This window comes from Papilio xuthus, unplaced genomic scaffold, assembly GCF_000836235.2.
Source record: "Papilio xuthus unplaced genomic scaffold, Pxut_1.1 DF827570.1, whole genome shotgun sequence".
NCBI lineage: Eukaryota > Metazoa > Arthropoda > Insecta > Lepidoptera > Papilionidae > Papilio > Papilio xuthus.
The window spans coordinates 1,453,368-1,472,687 of NW_013531079.1; the positions used below are offsets into that span (position 1 = coordinate 1,453,368).

At 38.3% G+C, this 19,320-nt stretch overlaps 2 protein-coding genes across 3 annotated transcripts in view; one reads left to right on the forward strand and one right to left on the reverse strand.

The window, feature by feature from the left end:
• The first annotated feature begins 2,583 nt into the window (after positions 1-2,583).
• LOC106118554 (uncharacterized) lies at positions 2,584-5,703 on the forward strand. The gene is made up of 6 exons (XM_013313219.1): positions 2,584-2,782; positions 3,146-3,458; positions 3,717-3,984; positions 4,371-4,557; positions 4,979-5,116; positions 5,608-5,703. Exons 1-6 carry the CDS (start codon positions 2,612-2,614, stop codon positions 5,680-5,682), a joined length of 1,152 nt encoding a protein of 383 aa, XP_013168673.1. The 5' UTR covers positions 2,584-2,611; the 3' UTR covers positions 5,683-5,703.
• A 1,932-nt stretch (positions 5,704-7,635) lies between these two features.
• Positions 7,636-19,320, reverse strand: part of LOC106118620 (protein Wnt-4) — a 67,242-nt gene continuing 55,557 nt past the window's right edge. The window contains exons 2-8 of one of the 2 annotated variants that reach the window (XM_013313291.1): positions 18,663-18,810; positions 16,984-17,104; positions 13,955-14,112; positions 13,740-13,847; positions 13,089-13,235; positions 12,539-12,666; positions 7,636-8,147 (exon numbers count right to left, since the gene is read on the reverse strand). In XM_013313291.1, the coding sequence (XP_013168745.1) occupies positions 7,946-8,147; positions 12,539-12,666; positions 13,089-13,235; positions 13,740-13,847; positions 13,955-14,112; positions 16,984-17,104; positions 18,663-18,810 (1,012 nt within the window). In that variant the 3' untranslated portion in view covers positions 7,636-7,945. Of the gene's footprint in view, positions 8,148-12,538; positions 12,667-13,076; positions 13,236-13,739; positions 13,848-13,954; positions 14,113-16,983; positions 17,105-18,662; positions 18,811-19,320 lie in introns of both variants that reach the window. The other variant, XM_013313290.1, reaches the window with a different exon arrangement.

Here is a 19,320-nt window from a genome sequence, read left to right on the forward strand (position 1 = left end):
CGACCAAGCCCATTCGGTCCCCAACCCAGTTTTGGTGAGGGGGTACTACGTACGGTTCGGCCACGACCGCAACGGCAATTCCCCACTCCGCCAGCACCTGCATGAGCAGGTCTTGTGCGCGGGCGGAGTGGTTGGCGTTGGTCTGCAGGAATTCGATATGCAGGTGTCCAGACATTAAGACACCTGCATATCTTCCTCGGCCGCCTGTCGGCTCTGTGGCGGGTTTTGGGAAGGCCTTATTATATGAACCTTCCCTTTAACGGTAGGGGGTGCACATTTAGCTCCCCCCATCAGATGCGCGTGCGGGCGTCCTGCTTTTGCACACACTGCGCATTTGGCAGGGGCCTCGCACGCGGCCGCCTTGTGCCCTTCTTTCCCACAACGGAAGCAGAGTTGCCCAGTCTCTACCTCCGTTGCGCACTCTGAGGGGCACAGGGCACGTGTGTGGCCCAGCATCATGCACTTATAGCAGCGCATAGGTTGGGCCTGCACAGCCGTAATGGTGGCCATTGTCCAACCAATGGCCATTTTGCCCATTGCGACGACTGCCTTAGCAGTTGCCGCTGGGCATCTTAGAATAGCTGAGCCACCGCCCCAGAAGTTGGGTCGGATTTGGCCCACTTTAACCAAGGTGGGGGAGCAGCCGCCAGCCGTCGCCACCCTTTCCGCCAGCTCCGTGCAGTTCACAGAGTCATCTAGACCAGACACCCGAATGTCGACCAATTTGGTTGGGCGAGCAACATCCACCCAGGTCCCAACGACCCTGGTCAACTCCGCGGCTAGGCGGTCAGCTGACGCGTCTGGAGTCTCCCCTCCCACCTCCATCAGTTTGGAGCCGGTCATACTAGTTCGTATCTTGACCGACTCCAAACCAAAATCTTTAAGTGAGATGGATGCCCTAGCTTTGGCTAGGACCTCCGGGTACTTAACCGCAACAATTTGGCCGTCAGTTGTGGCGATAGTCGCCTCCTCCCTCAGGGTCAACATAATGGCCGCCGTCTTGGGGGCCACTATCTTGATAGGCTTTGTGGCGACCCTTTTTTGGGTTGCTTTACTTTGGATGGGGGCGGGTTGAGATGGGGCCTTCCCCCTTGTTTTACGGCCGACAACTTTCGACCACGGATCCTCTTGAGGAGGGGGCTGGTCTAGCTGCCCTGGCCCTGCTCCAGATGAGGAGGCTATAACTACATCTCCTTCCCTCTCTCTTCCATTAGAGGGAGGAGAAGGCGGCGGCGGTGGAGGGGCAGTCGGCCTCGCCTTCTTCTTCGGTGCCTTCTTGGGCCCTGGCTTAGCAGCCTTCACCTGGGCTGGTTCGTCGGTTCTTTCTCTAGCACCGATCGCCAGGCTAGGCTGGACTCTGTGGCGTGGCGGCGGTGGCTGCCGCTGATCAGAGTTGAGGGAAGGCCTGATCACAGACTCTGCAGGAAGACGCATCTCCAAGTCTTGGAGGCGGGCGTTAACCATTCCGCCCACTGACTGCAAGAGCTCGCGTTTCATTTCTTCCATCGTATCGTTCAGGATCTTCTTTAGACCCGGCTGAGTCCTAGATGCATCCCCGGGGCTGATTTTTTGTGTGCCTCTGTATACGCCTCTTTAAAGGCGCGGAGCTCCCTGCGGACTAACTCCAGCTCCCGCGCCAGCCGAGTATTGTCAGCGCGGAGTCTACGTTGCTCTTCTTCTGTGATGAAACCTGCGAAAATTCTAACAACTTCCTTATTTACAACTAAAAGCGATTATTTTGTTTCGATATTAAGAATTTTGATAAGTATTCAAAAGCGACCGCTGCCCATCGCCCGCAATTCCACATGCCTTGCCTATTTTCAATGGATAGAGGGCCAATGTGTTCCTTACTCTGTCAAATTCACTAACCCTAAATTAGGAGTCTAAAATTAGGCCTCCGGAAAGTACATTCATAAGACGAAACGTGGATGGGAATATTAAAATATGAAGAGATGATGATAGTTTCTTTCACTGCTTTATCAATAGTATTATATAAATAGTTTTTTGTCTGAATCTGTAACCGAAAAACCATTTTTGAATACTTAATAAAATTCATAATATTTAAGCAAAATAGTCACTTTTAGAATCTTAATATATGAAAACGGTACGCCGATCAACAATGATACAGAACAGAACTTCAAACAGAACACAGAACAGAAGAGAACACGACACGACACGACAGAAGGGAACAGAAGTGTGTCTCGGGTTATCCAAAGAAATGCTCGGACTCTGCACTGGTCTTATGCACGACATTGACATTGTACTACATTTTATTTCATCGATTTAATTTTCTAACTTCCTTAAGGTTTGACTTATAATTTTTCCTACACCTTATCAACAATTTCTAACGAAATAATACACTATCTCGTTCTAAAAATATGTTTAATTGTTAATCAAGCATCAAAATTTGATATTATATTAAAGGAAACCCCGAAAATCGAAACGATGTCACGAAAAGGCGGTACGATTATCAGATTATTTTAATCTTGATAAACAAAATCTGTGATCATTGATGATTTGGTGATATAAATCAAATAGTTGATAATATCAGTAAGTATATAAAATCGACATCAAGTTTCAATTTACTTGTCTTTATCAAAGTGCCGAAAACATGAAGACGGTGACGTTTATTTTATTAAGTGTGTTAATAGGTTTAGCGATTGCTGAAGAACCCGAGGCGCCGTTAGCTGAAGAATGTAACAAGGAACTTTGCAAACTGCCGAAATGCCGGTGCTCGTCCACCGATATTCCCGGAGATCTTGCACCAAGAGATACTCCACAGGTAAAAAAATAAACTTCATCATCATCAGCCAGTATCAGTCCACTGGGATATTTCTCAATATTCTATACAACTGCTTGCTAGCAGTTAATCATTTTCCACAACTAACGATCTTCTGTCAGAAAACGTTTAGGAAATGGCAGTGATAAAGATTGTAAAGTAACTAAAAATAACAGACCTCTTACCAGTCGGTAGATACTTTGTGAAAGAAAGGTGATGAACGTAAATAATAAAATAAAAATAGCAGCCAAAAAACACAAATAAATCATATTGATTACATATCTACCAATCAGGATTAAGTGCTAGAACGAGTACGTCTCCAAAGAAAATTAAACGTAATCGTTTTTAATTTCCATCTCTTTACAGTTCGTTATGCTAACATTCGACGATGGTGTCAACATTCGCAACATTGAGACCTACCGTGAAATCATCTACCGACGCACAAACAAGAACAACTGTCCCGCGAGTGTCACCTTCTTCGTTAACCATGAGTACACTGACTATCAACGTGTCAATGAGCTTTACAACCAAGGTTTTGAGATCGCACTGCATTCCATCACTCATCAAACTCCTCAATCGTACTGGTCTGAAGCAACCTACGAGGACATGATGAAGGAATTCGGAGACCAGAAACGTCAGATGTCACATTTCGCCAACATTCCCTCAGATGCCATACAAGGTATTGAATTAGTCTTCTAATATTTATTAGATAGATAGATAAAAAATTCGATTGTAGTTCAATTTGTGAGAAAAAGACGGTAGCAAACACTTTTGAAAAACAGAAAAACAAAATATAAGTTAACGGATTTTGACAACCAAATATAAGAAAAAACAAATACGATCTCTTTTCAAAGAATATTTGGTAAAATATTTCTTTTGACTTTGAAAGGTATACAAGTTGTTATGATTTTGCTAAACATAATTTACGGTTTTTCAGGAATTAGAATTCCCTTCCTTCAAATGACTGGAAATGCCAGTTTCCAAGTCATGGCAGCGACTGGTCTTCGATACGACTCCACATGGCCAACCACCGGCTTCACCGACCCTGGCTTGTGGCCATACACATTGGACTATGCTTCAACACAAGACTGCATTATTCCTCCTTGCCCTACTGCGTCAGTGCCCGGTGTTTGGGTACTCCCCATGATAAGCTGGACAGATCTCAATGGATTCCCTTGTTCCATGGTTGATGCTTGTGTGTTTGTGTAAGTAAACATTCTTTTTGTAACTAGTGTAACGTATTATAAAATCTTTTATTGGCAATTATTTTTGATATATCGAGCCATTCTCTTCTAGTTCACGATTCCTTTCGTTCATAAGATGATAAAACATTTAATATTTCTACAATATATGAGGTTTCGTACCTCTTGTTAAGTCTCTAATTTGAGATACAATTTTAATTATAAACAATTTTTTTTTCTTACACGACTCATAAACGTTCTACGTCCTTACTTTTATTTGATTGTCTTCTATATCCTCTAATTTTTATAAAATTCCCAAAATGTTAGAATTACCATAATCTGATATTATTACTCTATTTACCAAATAAGTAAATAGAGTGTGTTATTTAATGAATAATCTGACCTTCTAGGCCTCCTCATCATGATGAAGAAGCGTGGTTCAAGTTCATCCTGACTAACTTCGAAAGGCATTACCTCGGCAACCGTGCTCCTTTCGGCTTCTACGTCCACGAATGGTACATCGCCGCCTATCCCGGTGTCAAGAGGGCCTTGGTCCGATTCTTGGATCTAGTCAACAGTCTTAATGATGCCTTCATGGTAAGCCTTCTTTTATTGTCCTTACGTCACCAAAGACAATTTGAAAAGATTGAACAAATTGTAAGTTGACCTAATCGTTCAAAAAGTGTGGTGTTTGTAATATATTGAACATCATTGATGATATTATTTGAGCGCCAATTAGTCTTGACACTTAATTAACATCCAATGAAGTTTCCCTGACCCTTAATTTAAAATAATAATTAATGTTAATGACATTTTAGTAAGGCTAGTGTTGCGCCAGTACACCGGCGCAGTGTCGGATTTTCTTCCTAACAATACACACGTCCCTTTGTCAATAAATTAGCAATGCAACTTGTGTGAACAAATTAAAACGAGTTGAAATCACTATTGACTCGCATTTATAATCGAACCTAGAACAGAAAAATCTTACCAAATTGTTATTATATTTGTTATATTTCAGGTAAGTGCAGGCGAAGTGATTGACTGGGTTGAGAACCCCGTGCCAGTGAACGAATATGTGAAGAAGGAATGCAAGAGGTTCGTGCCAACGAGCTGCCGTGCCACCAGTTGCGGACCTCTCTCATCCACACATACTGAGGTAAGCCAAGAAAACAATACAAATAAAGCAATGCCTTTTATTATAAGATAAGGTGTTCAAACGAGCTGGCAGCCATTTAAATTCGCCGAGATAGCGAAGCGACCGCTCCCTACTTTAATTGACGGAGAGGACGCACCGAAAGGGTATGTTTACCCCTTATGCGTCTACTCTTCCATCATATCCACTTACTTTTCTTATAAGCAAAGAATGGGAAGGCGAAGATAGAACGAGAAAGCTTACCACAAGTGTACTCTGCTAAAATACCTATACAAAAATATTGTTATCTCTCTTATTCTCTCTGAAAATAAAGAGATGACAGTATGTTTCTACAGATGTTTAAACAATGAAACAGGGGATTACTGAAGCATAGTTTTTTCATTATATTACCGTGGGTTTTTGAGACCAAAAGTTTTGTAAAGATTAAAGATTAACGAAATGTTTTATACAGAGATTTTTTAGAAACCCATGGTTAATGTTTCTTTTTGTTTCAGATGACTTACTGGATGCAGATTTGTAACTCGTGCCCAAGAGTTTACCCCTGGTTGGGCAATCCTCTTGGAGAATAATTTATTACTACTTAAATTTTAAGTAATATATGAAATTAAATAAAATTTCTCGTATTATTTTTTAATTGTGACGTAAATAAATAAAAGAGTTTAATTCTTTCTAACACATGTTTATTTAATGTACATCGAATAGTAACTATTTCATATTCAAAGAAAATTACCCTAAAAGTCTTTTCTTTGACTCTAACGTTATGAAGATTACATTTCTCATATTTATTATTTAATTTTTAAATTAACTATAATGTACAGGATGTTGCGAAATACATACATTGCCCAATATCCTGTATACTATAAAGGTAAGTTGTAGATAATTTGACATTTTAAAACAAATGTTACTTTGGGCACAAATACTATTTGAAGATCGAAGATTTTTTTTAATAAACGAAAAATCTTTAATAGATTAGCGAATTTGAACTTCATAAATATTATTTGAGGCTATACTTACATAAATAAGTATTTAGTGTTAATTAGATGACATTTTATAGAGAACATCATCGATTTCTTTATGGAAACTTTATAGATCCAAGAATCGATGATCTTTTTTGGAACACCTTGTATAAATAGACCAGAAAAAGTTTACCAAAACGTTTGAGTCAAAGTAATGTAGTTCCTTATCCGCTATTACAAACATTTGAATTCCAGTTAATTTAAGGATTGAAAAAAATTTAACATGGCAAGATTTATGTGGCCTAAAGTAAAAGATTTAATTCGCACTTTTAAAGGGCACTAGGGATGTGCCTTAGCGTAGATTAACTAACGCACTTAAAGTAAAATTAATAGGAGAGATCTACTCTAAGGAGAAGTCTCTTAGTGACTAATTAAAAGGCCCTGAATGAGTCAATTGAATCAATAATAACTATGAGTGTATTTACAGACAGAATAGAACTTATCTCTAGAGATTTGGAAAATTTGAGTCACGAACTATCAAAGGGTTAAGTAATGTTTATAATATGGGTAAAATCTATCACAATCTAATACAATAAGTTACTAATGTAAGCATTTATGTAATACATATGTACAAAATATATCAAAATACAAAACAATTTTTTAAATTAAAGAAGCATTTAGTTAACATCATGTACATTCTCATGTACACGGTGTACAAGTGTACATTATGTACATGTACATAGAAAACAATCAAAACAATATCGCTTCTGAGGTAGAATAAAATAAATTCTATTAAGTACAAAATCATGGTTTTATTTACAACTGTTAAAAAAGCATTTTTATCATCCGATATTAAGGCGCGAAGTATACAGAAATGGTGTAAGGTGAAAGCGCGGCGCAGGGGGGTAAGACAAAATGCATTCGCTCCGAAGCGAATCCATAGTGAACTTCAAAAACGTATAGAACTGACGCGTGACAATCACGTGACTTAACGAAAGTTATTGTCAGTTCGTTATGGAATCGCTTTTGAGCGAATACACTTTGTCTAACCCCACTGGTACGTCTTTTCGTTCTTTCTACGTTTGCTCTGCGCCAGCGCATCTTCACCGTTTGCCATTTTTGTATAAATCGCGCCTTAATATTGAAGTTTTGGGGATTTTTCTTTTAAATAAGTTGTATCGCCTAAATCTAATATTAACAAAATTATTTAATATTTACAGCTTTGTACACGGTAAATTAAAATAAGTTAATATAATACTGTAAATAATTTTAAAGCTTAACATCGAAAAATACAAATAAGAAATTGGTTCGTATAATTTAAAAATAATCAGTCGATTCGCTGCGTTAAGTGCCAATGAAGAGGTAACGATCTTCACTAAATATAATAAATTCAAATATACTTTTAACATATTAAAAACTCCAATATCAGTTTTAAATTTTAAAAGAAAATAAAGCTAAAATTTTTGGGCTTGAATTACTTAGAAATACGGTTCATTATAATTTACTTTATAATTCTCTAGGTGAGAAATGGACATTAAAAGGTCAAATCCAGCAAATGTTCAATTTGGCAAAGAGATCTAAGAAGAAACTAACTAACAATTAAGGTCCATAAATGTCTAGGAGTTTTTCTAAAGGTCCAATACATATACTACGTAGCCTCAAATATTTGATCCAATTTACAAAAAAAACTAATGCATACGTACATGTATGTACAGAAGATTAATATTAAAAGTTTGGTAAAGAGTCGAAGTTTAAGTGAAGCTTCCTAACGCAATGATTAAATAATTAGTCTTGATTTATCGAGATTCAGATGTACCACGAAACTGGTATAAAACACGACTCTAGTAAAACAACGTTATACATTGATGGTTAAGTTCTAGTTGCAGACATGATGGTCTCGTTTGTACCGACAAATCTCGCAATGTACTCGACAGCACCAGACGAATCGGCAGCGGCACTTCTCTTCATGGTCGCGTACGCGGGTCTGGTAGCCGCGACCGCAGCACAGCAGGCGACAGCCATCGAGACCTGCCGATGTTCTATTGCAAGTCCGACCTCGGGTACCAAGGATACCTAATCTGTGAAAGAAATAAAAACAAAGTTTCTGATTAACTACAGTACAAGAATCCAAAATGGTCCATGGCTTCCTACAATAAAAGTAGACAGCTTCAAGTATCGCTGGATAAAGAACGAGGAAAAGGACCTAAGAACTCAAAGTCCAGGACTGGGTTGAGATTTATTTATTTATTTATTTATTTATTTATTTATTTATTTATTTAAAAACTGCACAGCATCATTACAGTATACAACCAATTTGACACTATACACACTTTACATAACAGTTTACATGATAACATATTTTATAATAACAGTAAATAACACATAACAATGATAAATAAAAAGAAAAATACATAGATAAACAGTGCAAGAATATATAAACGCGTAACTAAAAATCAATATTCAAACGTCTTCCACACATCTGTACGCAGCCTCTGTGAATTTCGACTCGCTGCAACTAAATAAATCTATATCTCTAGATATGATATTGAGAAGCCGTATAGCCCGCACTATAGAAGCATTTTCCAATAACTTCGTCCTAGCGGTGGGCTCGAGAAACAATGGCGGGCGGCGGCGCACCTGAACCACGCAGTCAGGGACACGCAGCCGCAGCGCTGCAAGCACGGCTGGCTGGCACACCGCGCCGCGCAGGACGCGCCATACGCCGCGCACGAGGGCCACGTCCCTACGCACTCGCAACGTGCTGTATCCGACCATGCCATTCACAAATAAACTGGGGTACATTAACGGGAAGCTAGGATAAACTCCGTACTGTTTGTAATACAGGAACCGCGTAAACTTATTTTGAATTCTTTCTACCATCAGACTATATTTTTTTTCATGGGGACTCCAAATGGAACTACTCGTTTCTAGATGACTCCTAACTAATGCGTTATATAAAACTTTTATTACCAGCGCATTTTCAAAATTCTTACATTGCCTAATAATAAAACCGAGATTTCTAAACGATTTCCTACAGATATTCGCAATGTGGTTTCGGAAGTTCAATTCCTCGACCATCTCGACTCCCAAATCACGGACGTGAGATACGCGCGGGACGAGGGTCGTATCCAGCACGTAGGGATGGTGCAGTGGCGCGCGCGCTCGACTATACGACATCACACAGCACTTGTTCACGTTGAAGAACAACTTGTTGTCCTTACTCCACTGCAACACGCTGTTAATGTCCCGCTGCAATCGCAAGCAGTCGTCACCATTTTTTATAACTAAAAAAAGTTTTAAATCGTCCGCATACAATAAACACTGTGCGTGATTTACTATTGACGGAAGGTCATTAATCATTAAAATAAACTCTAACGGACCGAGATTACTGCCTTGACTTATTCCGGAATAAGTATAATATGGCGCGGAAAAGTAACCCTCGTACTCGACGTACTGTCTGCGCTCTTTTAGGTAATTAGCAAAAAAGTTTAGTAAACTGGGAGTGAACCCAAACGCAGCAAATTTAATTAATAATATATCGTTGTCTACGGTATCAAATGCGCGGCGAAAGTCAAAATATGCAGTGTCGACCTGTCTTCCGGCGTCCACGGCAGGCGCTAGTTCCGATACGAAGGACAACAAGTTACTCTCCGTGTTTCGACCCTTACGGAAGCCGTGCTGCGCGTCCGATAGCCGGGAATTCACCTGCGAACAAATGCTGCTGTGTATTACCGTCTCGAATACTTTAGCAACCGCCGATAGTATCGCTACAGGTCTATGATCGCATAGTTCCGTTCCTGATTCTTTTTTTGGAACCGGAATTACGCGGGTAATTTTCCATCTATCCGGATAGCGTTCTTCTTTTAAGTATAAATTAAAAATATGCCAAAGGGGCATCTCAAATGATAGGCGACAATCTTTAATTATGAAAGGCGGTACGCCGTCCGGGCCTACCGATTGTTTGGGCTTGAGGCGGACGAGCGCTGCGCGCACATCGCGCTCGCTCACCTGGCCTATATGAACGCGCGCCGAGTCCGCGCCGGACGGCGCCAGCGCCGCCGTCCGCTCAGCCGACCGTGGGTCTAAGTTCGGCGGCTTGGAGCTATATACCGAATGAAAGTACTCCGCAAAATATTTCGCACTATCTTCTTTTTTCACTTCCACCCCCCCTTTAGTAACTCGACTGTTGTTAGAATTAATCCGTTTATTTTTAACGAAGTTCCAAAACGATTTTGGATCATTTTTTAAATTTAGTTGCAGATTTTGCAGATATAATTTATACGCGCCTTCGATCATATTTTTTACTAAAGCCCGATAGTGAGAAAATACTCGATAGTCCGCTTGCGATTTAGTTCTTTTGTATATTTTATGTAACCTCCACTTTTTTTCAATATGTTTAATTAATTCGGCCGTGTACCATGTCGGATAATTACATTTTGAATTTGTTTTACCCCGGTTACAAAGTTTTCTCGGTGTAGACGAGTCAATCATTTGGTTTACCACATTATAGAAATATGTCAACGCGGCGTCGGCATCGTTTATTTCATATAACGGACTCCAATCAAACTTTTCAAATAGACTATATAATTGAAAAAAATTACATCTTTTAAAATTCCATCTAATATTTTCAACTGAACCGTTATCATTCGAATTGCATTCGGCGTCTCCAAGCCCAGAGTTAGAGCGGTGGGTGCGCTCCCCCCTCTGCCGCAATTCCAGCAGCAGAGGGGGGTGCTGCACGTCAACGTCCACCACGGGGTCGTCACACAAAAATACTCTCAAATCACATTCGGCAAGGGTCGTCAATACCAAATCCAAAGTTCTATCGTTAATGTTAATGAAATTATTTACCTGCCGGAATCCACAATAGGCTGCAACATACTCACAATGATGCTGTATCTCTTGTGTGGAAGACGGCATGTTAAAATCTCCAATCACTAACACTTTATCGTATTCCGAACATTTAGATTCAAGTATATGAAACAAATGACTATATTCTTGCACACTCGATTTGGGGGGAATATACACAACACAACACAAAAACAAAAATTTTTGACGATGTGATACGGTAGCACAAACTATTTCAAATAAGGCCGTATCCACACTATCGACTTGAACACGTTTTAGTTCCAACCGCGACGATGCAGCAATCAGTGTTCCGCCTTGTTTCCGTCCATCGGCTCGATCACATCTTAACACTGTGTAACCAGCGGGAAAAATTTCTCCATCCGCTATGGAGTTATTTAGACCCGTCTCTGTTATAGTAAACAAGTCGCACGAATTGTTCAAAATATTCGTGTAAAATGCTGACGTTTTCGTTCGGAGTCCTCTCACGTTTTGATAGTATATTAATATCGAATTATTTTTGGTTACTCTCCTTTCCCGTAGATCTTTGTTGGTTTCGAAACCACACCCATTCATTGAACTTGGCATTAACTGGCCAGCAATCACAACAATTGATTTTTCCGTACAATGATTCCGGAACTCCAACCTTGAAAGACGCATAATCTCTTTTAGTTCTTGGTATTATCTTCTCAACTTTTATATCTTTGGAGCCACATACAGTTTCAACATGTTCGGTTATGGCCTCACTCGTTGTGTCTGGATGAAGAGACCAGATATGTAAAAATTTCTTTTTTTCGACCGCCAGAATAGAAGACATCACGCTATTACCACCCCGTTGAACAATTTTGGTTTGCAAATTATTTGATGATGTCTTCTTAGAAACTGTCTGCCCTTCCGAAACTATTGGGGATTGATTATTATTTAAGTCATCCGTAGATTTATCCTTGGGAGCATCCGCAGTATTTAATCGCTTCGGCTCCTGCACGCACGATGTGATCAAGCCCTTAGATTCAATGCGCTGCGCGGCGCGGCGAGCGCGGGTAACCGGCCCCGCTTCCCCCGAGCCTACAGCTGTCTCTGTTGCGCTCGGCGACGTAGTTGCACTAGACGGCGCTGCTGTCCCCTTCTTCGTGCCGTCCGCGACCGCAGCAAGCTTGTCCACTTTAATTACTAAATTCGCGATTACCCTCTTCTGTTCACTAATTATTACAAAATTTTTTTCAATCAGCTGTTTTTGATCGTCTATTTTCTTAGTTTGCGCTTTAATCGCGACTGCTTGCTCGTTGATTTTTGTTACCAACATTGCCACAGTCTTCGATAAATCACGTAAAGTAGTTGAGATGAGATAGAGCAAAGCGGAGACTATTATTTTTGAAGGCCAAGACCCAGATTTTTTTTAAAAGAACGAAAAATAGTAGTAGTAGAAGACATCAAAGCAAGAACACATAAAATAACTGCACATATGAAGCTGTTTAAAATAACTTTTTGTTCGTCTTTCTGGTATTAAGTTATACTTCAAATTTCCTGGTACAAAGGAAAAAACTGTCTTTACATCAATAACAGTAATACCCAAGAGGGCAGAACTAATATTTCACCAAGACTGTATTCATTACGACATACTTACTCATCATTAGGTTCGCAGTAGTCAGGAGATTCTTCTAGATATACCAGATCAGTTTTGTTTGGTTTCTTCATATCAGCATGCAAAGGTCTCAGCTTTCGCATATTCTTACCACGTTTTCGCTCCACCACCTTAAAATAAAATAACACATATAAGCAATAATTTTTTCAACATCTATTAATTATTAATTAATAATTAGTAATAACGTATCATATTTTAATTTTAATTTAGTCGCTATTTAAAGTATCATAAAGATTTAATTTGCTAATATTATATTCATTTATGTGACTACTACTAAAACTAGAGGCCTTTTAGTGTATAGTGTATTTAAAGCTATGGATACCAGTCTATCAGAATTGTATTCTACTACTATGGATCAGTTTTCTCTAGTCTAAATGCCGCATTGTTATTCAGTGGTTACTAAAGGATCCTTTATGTGTATATTTGGTACGAGCAATCCACACTAAGAGACTCCTTTAGTGGTGTACTCAGTAAGTGCAATTTCTATCTTCATCAAATAAAACTCCCTGTATCCACGTACTGTAGAAATGACCTTGACATGTGAAGCGCCCTCGTAACGTGTGGCGAGCGCGTCGCCGACCAGTCGCAGCTGCGGCAGACGTCGCCAGCAGACGCGCACCGAGCACGAGCCCGACATGCCGTGGCACTTGCACACGCGCTGCATACGGCTACGAACCGCCTGGAAAACAAATCATCATCATCAGCTCACTATACGTCCCCACCGAGAGGCTCAGACCTACCCTAACTTAAGGGTGAAGAGGCCATAGTCAACCACGTTGGCCAAGTGCGGGTTGGTTGACTTCACACATATCTTTGAATTTCTTCTCAGATATGTGCAGGTTGCATCACGATGTTTTCCTTCACCGTAAGAACGTCTGATAAATGTATATATGTAAATCGGAAATCGAAAAACACATTGTTACATGGCGGGATTCGAACCCAGGACCTGCAGATTACAAGTCAAGTGCTTGACCCCTGAGCCACTAACGCTCTACACATATAGAAAACAAATAGAATGAAATATTTACTTCTAGAATAGACTCAAAAGTTTTAGTATGTAAAATTTAACAATCCCTTCACAAAGCTTTTGAACATCGAAAAAGAACTTCATCGATTAAGGGATTCGAGAATTAATTGAATGACCTTGCCTAAAAATGTTTGCTAATTAAGCTATTAAATTTACCCTTCGTCCAGCTTCATTGTTGTGGAGATTCATGAGACCCACATCAGTGTCTTTATCTTCTTTGGCATCAACAAAGTCTCGGCTGAACATCTCACCGTATCTTATATCCTGAAAATTGAAAACGTTAGTTGAGATTATTCCTTGCCTCTTAAATCTTAATATTGGTCTACTAAGGTTTTAAAATTGTAATTATTTGACTTAATGTTTTAGCTCACCTCAGAACAGCCTCCCCATTGCCAATGCCTGGGCGTCCTCTTCCTAACCCTGGCATCGCACGAGCACTCGTTAAGCTCGCCACGGCTACAGGCACGCGCCACCGCGTGAGCCAGCGCCGCCGATGAGAGAGCATGCACGAACGCTGATTCGCGAGATTCTATAAAAGAACAATTATTTATAAGGAATTTAGAAAATAGAAGACTCTCCTCCCAGAGTCTGAGTCCAAAAAAAAAGCAAAAAACAATCGACACTCGCCCGATCCACAATGGATGAGCCGTAAACTCGACATTAGATTGAATCCGCAACCTCTTTCATGCTACTTATTCGATTGTATAGCTTGATAGAATTGCAAATTCCTTAAGGGATCCTAAAATGGCCTGGACTATGTTCTTCTCTTACTTGTACATACCGATAAATTATCCATTTTATAAACGACCAAGAGCAGTGACTATATCACTAAAGTATGAAAAACACAAAAAGTTTTTCCGAACAAATCAATTCTATGGATAACGAATAACTTGAACGTTGAATACCATCAGGATCTTGGGTCTTAGATAAACGTAAAGTTCAATGACCGCTGTAAGTACAGTAAACCAATGACATTGACCTCGGCATTTCTTTACGTACTTCTTTTCCTATCAGCTATAAGAGGTCATGTTACAATGGTTACTTTATTAGTGGCATACTTTAAACAAACTGAGCCGCTCCGTCGACAAGTCAACACGTGATCTCAGTAATCGACATTAGAAAATAAACAAATAACATGAAGAGAAGAAATTCCTTGAAAACGTCTAGAAATGGAGCTGGCATGAAGATATTAAACATAATTTAGATATTGGATGCACAGTAATAAACAATTTATTATAACAATATACAAAATGCATGGAAGATATCCAAATTTTAGATAAACATCACTTCGCGGAAATTCACTCTATCGACTGAATCATAATCGTTTTAATCTTATTATCTGATATTATAAAAAAACCTTTGATTAAATACAGGTTTTTGTTAACTATATTTTTTTAATCTGTGAAGATTTAACGTCAATTAATTTATATCAGAAAAAAATACTTTCTATATAAAAAATCTACCATACAAATGGATAATGTGAATCTATATATATCAAAAAAATGTAAATGTCTGTATTTAATATGAAAAAAAAGACATTTCATGCACAGTAATTTGCGTTGATGATAAGCAAAAAACAATTTTTAAAATGTGTGTCTTTCCGCACGTCTACGTTTTTTCCCGAAAATCTATGGAACAGCTAAACAAATATATTATATAAGCTATTTTCTTCTGAACTAATGAAGTCGCAGGCAACAGCAAGTTTAAACTTGTATATAAATATTTTACCGTCTACAATAATTCAAAATTCTCCCAACGATACTTCTAAACTCAAGTTACATTGTATTGCAACTTACTGGTCCTTCGAGTAGGATAAAATTTGGTTTTCAAACACCTGATCAAGCTAGTTATCGTCTCAAAGAGAATATAATATTACCATAGTCTTGACAGGAAGTCAACTTAGAGTAAACATAACAGTAAATTAAAAAGTTAAGGCTACCGCGTATTATGTGGTTGTAGGTAATTGAAAATCTAATTATGATTTTACGACGCACTTTAGCTTGTGTGGTCAAGAGAAGCGAAGAACATATAAAAGATATTTTGTTGTTAAGGTAATCTTAAAGACCTTAAAGACCTCTATTAACTAAGTTAAGTCTAAGTTTAAGCTTTAATTAATTAAGATTCAGGTAAAGAAATATTTTCAATGCAACATTTATGTTAAACTAGCTATCACCCGCGACTCCATCCACGCGGAATTAACACTTAAATTAACACTTAAGCAGCTATGTGTTGTTCGAGACTATGTTCTACACTTAAGCCAAATTTTAGCGAGATCCATTGGTCCGTTTCGGAGATACCTTCAAACAAACATCCAACCATCCATCCATCTAAATATTCCCATTTATAATATTAGTAAGAATTTTAAGTCAATAGCAACGAATTAAACTTTATTTTAATGGAAGAACATAAAAAGAATCAACATATTACATTTTATATCGTGGTATCTTACATTGATTCTAACAAAATTAATATACAGCTTAAATTAAACATATTTTTTTTTGTCGTGGTATTGTATTTTTTCTAAATGCCAGATCAATTATATTTGTAGTTCTGTGGCAACGTTGCTTGTCGTGCCCTCTGATTGTAATATAAACACAAGTGAAGACTGATTCCACTGCGGAGTAACACAACAGCAACATCAAAGAACACATGCTTAGGACTCAGAAGTGCATTACAATATCTATATATATTTCTTACTTCTATACTTAGAACATTAACTGTGGGTTTCTAAAACCAAAATCCATTTATAAAAACATGTAACATAATTTATAAGAGATAGCAATATGTATTATACTAGGATTTTAGTCTCAGAAACCAACCAATTAATGCTATTAGCTTATGTTAAGAATAATAAAGTAAGGTTTGAAAGAAACAGAAGGTAGAAAAACCTGAAAGTTATTAGATTAAAGGGGCTACAAAGGAAAGAAGGTCGATGTCAGTATGGATTGTGTGAAAAGGCGAAATATTTGAAAGAATAAAGTACTCTCAGATAATGATAAAGATGTATTCAAAGTAGATAAACATACTGCCGACTCTCCGTAAGTTTTTTTTTTATATAATAAGGTGGCAAACGAGCGAGCGGCCACCTGAAATGGCTGAAATACCGAAGTATGCATATGCGTTGCCTACCTTTAATTGACGGAGGAGAGGATGCACAGAAAGAAAACATTTTCCCTTTCCATGCATCCTCTCATCAGGAATGTCCACTTCCCATCCTTTCCTTATTAGAGAAAAAGGGTAGGAAAGGAAAGAGGACTAAATTAGGCCTCCGGGACGCTCACTCATCAGACTGCATTTGGAATTGCTTCCACTTGACGCCTGTCTTCTGTGTGGTTGTGGTATTTCACCGGGCGAGCCGGGCCAATACGTAGTAGTAAGGTAAAATGGTAAAATAACTTACTAAATTTAAGTACTCCTCCAAAGATATCGGTGGAATTAGCGACGGTGCTGCAGTTCCATCGGCTATGGCGGAACTGATACTGGCACTCCTCTACCGCTTGTCCTGCGCCCGTCTGCAACACCTGGAAACACCACATCATAATGAATTAAAAATCAAGCAATGACGTCATCAAACATGCCAAGGATGGGCTTCAAGCATATCCTATGTTTATAACTAGGCCACTATAGCTGACCCAGTACAAATTGGTTGATATCACACAATTTGTGGGACCTATATTGCTATAGTTGACTTCGCTACCAATGCTCTTTGAAACACTGGAGTCAACAAGCATGAATATATAGGAAGATATTTATCGCGAAAACAAGTCAGTCGAAAACCTGTAGCTAAGGTTTCATTAAATGAAATCTTACTAATATTATAAATGCGAATGTTTGGATGTATGTTTTGTTGGTATCTCCAGATAGTCTGAACGGATCTTGACATACAATTACGTTTTTTTAATACCACGCAGACGGAGTCGCGGGCGACCGCTATTGTAAAATAAAACAAAAGACTAATGTTATCACATTTGAACTGTCTCTATCTCGAATATTTGTGACAATCATTTTGTATTGTCATTTTCAATTATGTCAAAATTAGTATGCGATATGATTTTTGGTATACTTTACGGTCGATAGGGGGCGCTGCACAATGAATACTTTGTCGATGACGATACCATGACTATTATTATAAATATTCATGCTAGGCCCACTGTAGTTTGAGGTTTACGTTATAAAATTACTCATTTTATTTTATTCATGTAAAAAGATGATAATGATAATTAAAGGAAGGATATTTTAACAAAATAAAAGTAACGTAATATGTGACCCGCATAACGTAACAATACACGACACATTTTAGCTACCACTTATAAAAAGTTGTAAATAATAGGCTTTATTACAATAAAGTAGTCAAGACAAAAATTTATGCTTATTTATACATCGTAAATAATTTTTATGAGCACATAATATTCTACGTAAAAATTATATTTCTCCGTGCCTATAATATGTAATTTGTATTGCCCATTTTTATTACCTGAAAGAACGAAACAATATAACATGTCAATTATAAATATGAAATCATGTACTGAATAAAACTTATCCCGTAATTTAATTAAAGTTAAAGTAATCGTTCCTTCATAAGCCTTTCAACGGAGTATCTTAAATGCCCATCTATAAGTCTTAAACGTTAAGAGTCCGTTTAACGGCAGTATCATTTTATAACTAATAATTAAGTAAGCAAGGAAGTACCATCAATAAAACGTGTTATTTAATTCATAAAACTGTATGTATTTTAAGAAAGCGTCAGTGGCATAGAGGTTAAGCCCATGACTTGTGATATACAGGTCCTAGGTTCGAATCTTGCCATGTATCAATGTGTTTTTGATTAACATATGTTCATTTATCCGACGTTCTTATGGTGAAGGAAAATATTGTAATCAGGAAAGAAATTTCAAAGATAAGTCCCCGAAAAAAAGTCAGCGACCCGCCTCGCGAACTATCACGTTTCGTCGCCCGAAAGGGCGACAAGTGGATTTCGGAGGTTCGTTTGACTAGGCCAAATCCGTTCGTGGTCTCTGCCTACCCCTACAGGTTAAGCGGTAAGTTGTGTTAGTTTATAAATACTAAATTATTTTATACCTGTAGCACTCTATCAGAGAGTAAACACAGCTGTTTCTGCCGTTCAACGAGATACTCCAGCCTGTGGCAGCTCTCTTTCTGTAGCGTCGTGAAGGTTTCCAGCGAAGAGTTGCCGGCCTGTGCTGGCGCGCGAGGTACTGCCAAGTTCCTGTTAACAAACGTTCATTTGTTAATACTACTAAAGAACTACAAAGTACTCAATATAAATGAAGAAGAGAAAAAATTGAAGACATATCGGAGATTTCTATACTTGATTGTAAAGAAAGCACTTGCCTTCCAACGACCTGTTTGGTGCCCTGTGCTTTGTTCGAATCTGTTGTCTCCAATTTTAAATATGATATCTCCAACCATTCATCTTATGAGGTAATATTTTTAAAAGACTTCATTGTTTTTGTTACTGGATATCCAATTCCTTGCCAGGTATGAAATTTAAAACTAACAACAGGGCAATAAATTACTTTCGCTGATCTTTAAATTGTGCAAGGACGTTAAATTTTATTTAGATAAGTTATTTTTAAATAATTTGTTAGGATATATTTTTGCATAAGTTAATTTGAAATCAATCATAGCGTAAGAAAGAATATCGATCCTAAGTAATTATTAATAAATATATTAAAAGTTAACAGATCTCTTTAATAATATACATCGCAAAAGACAT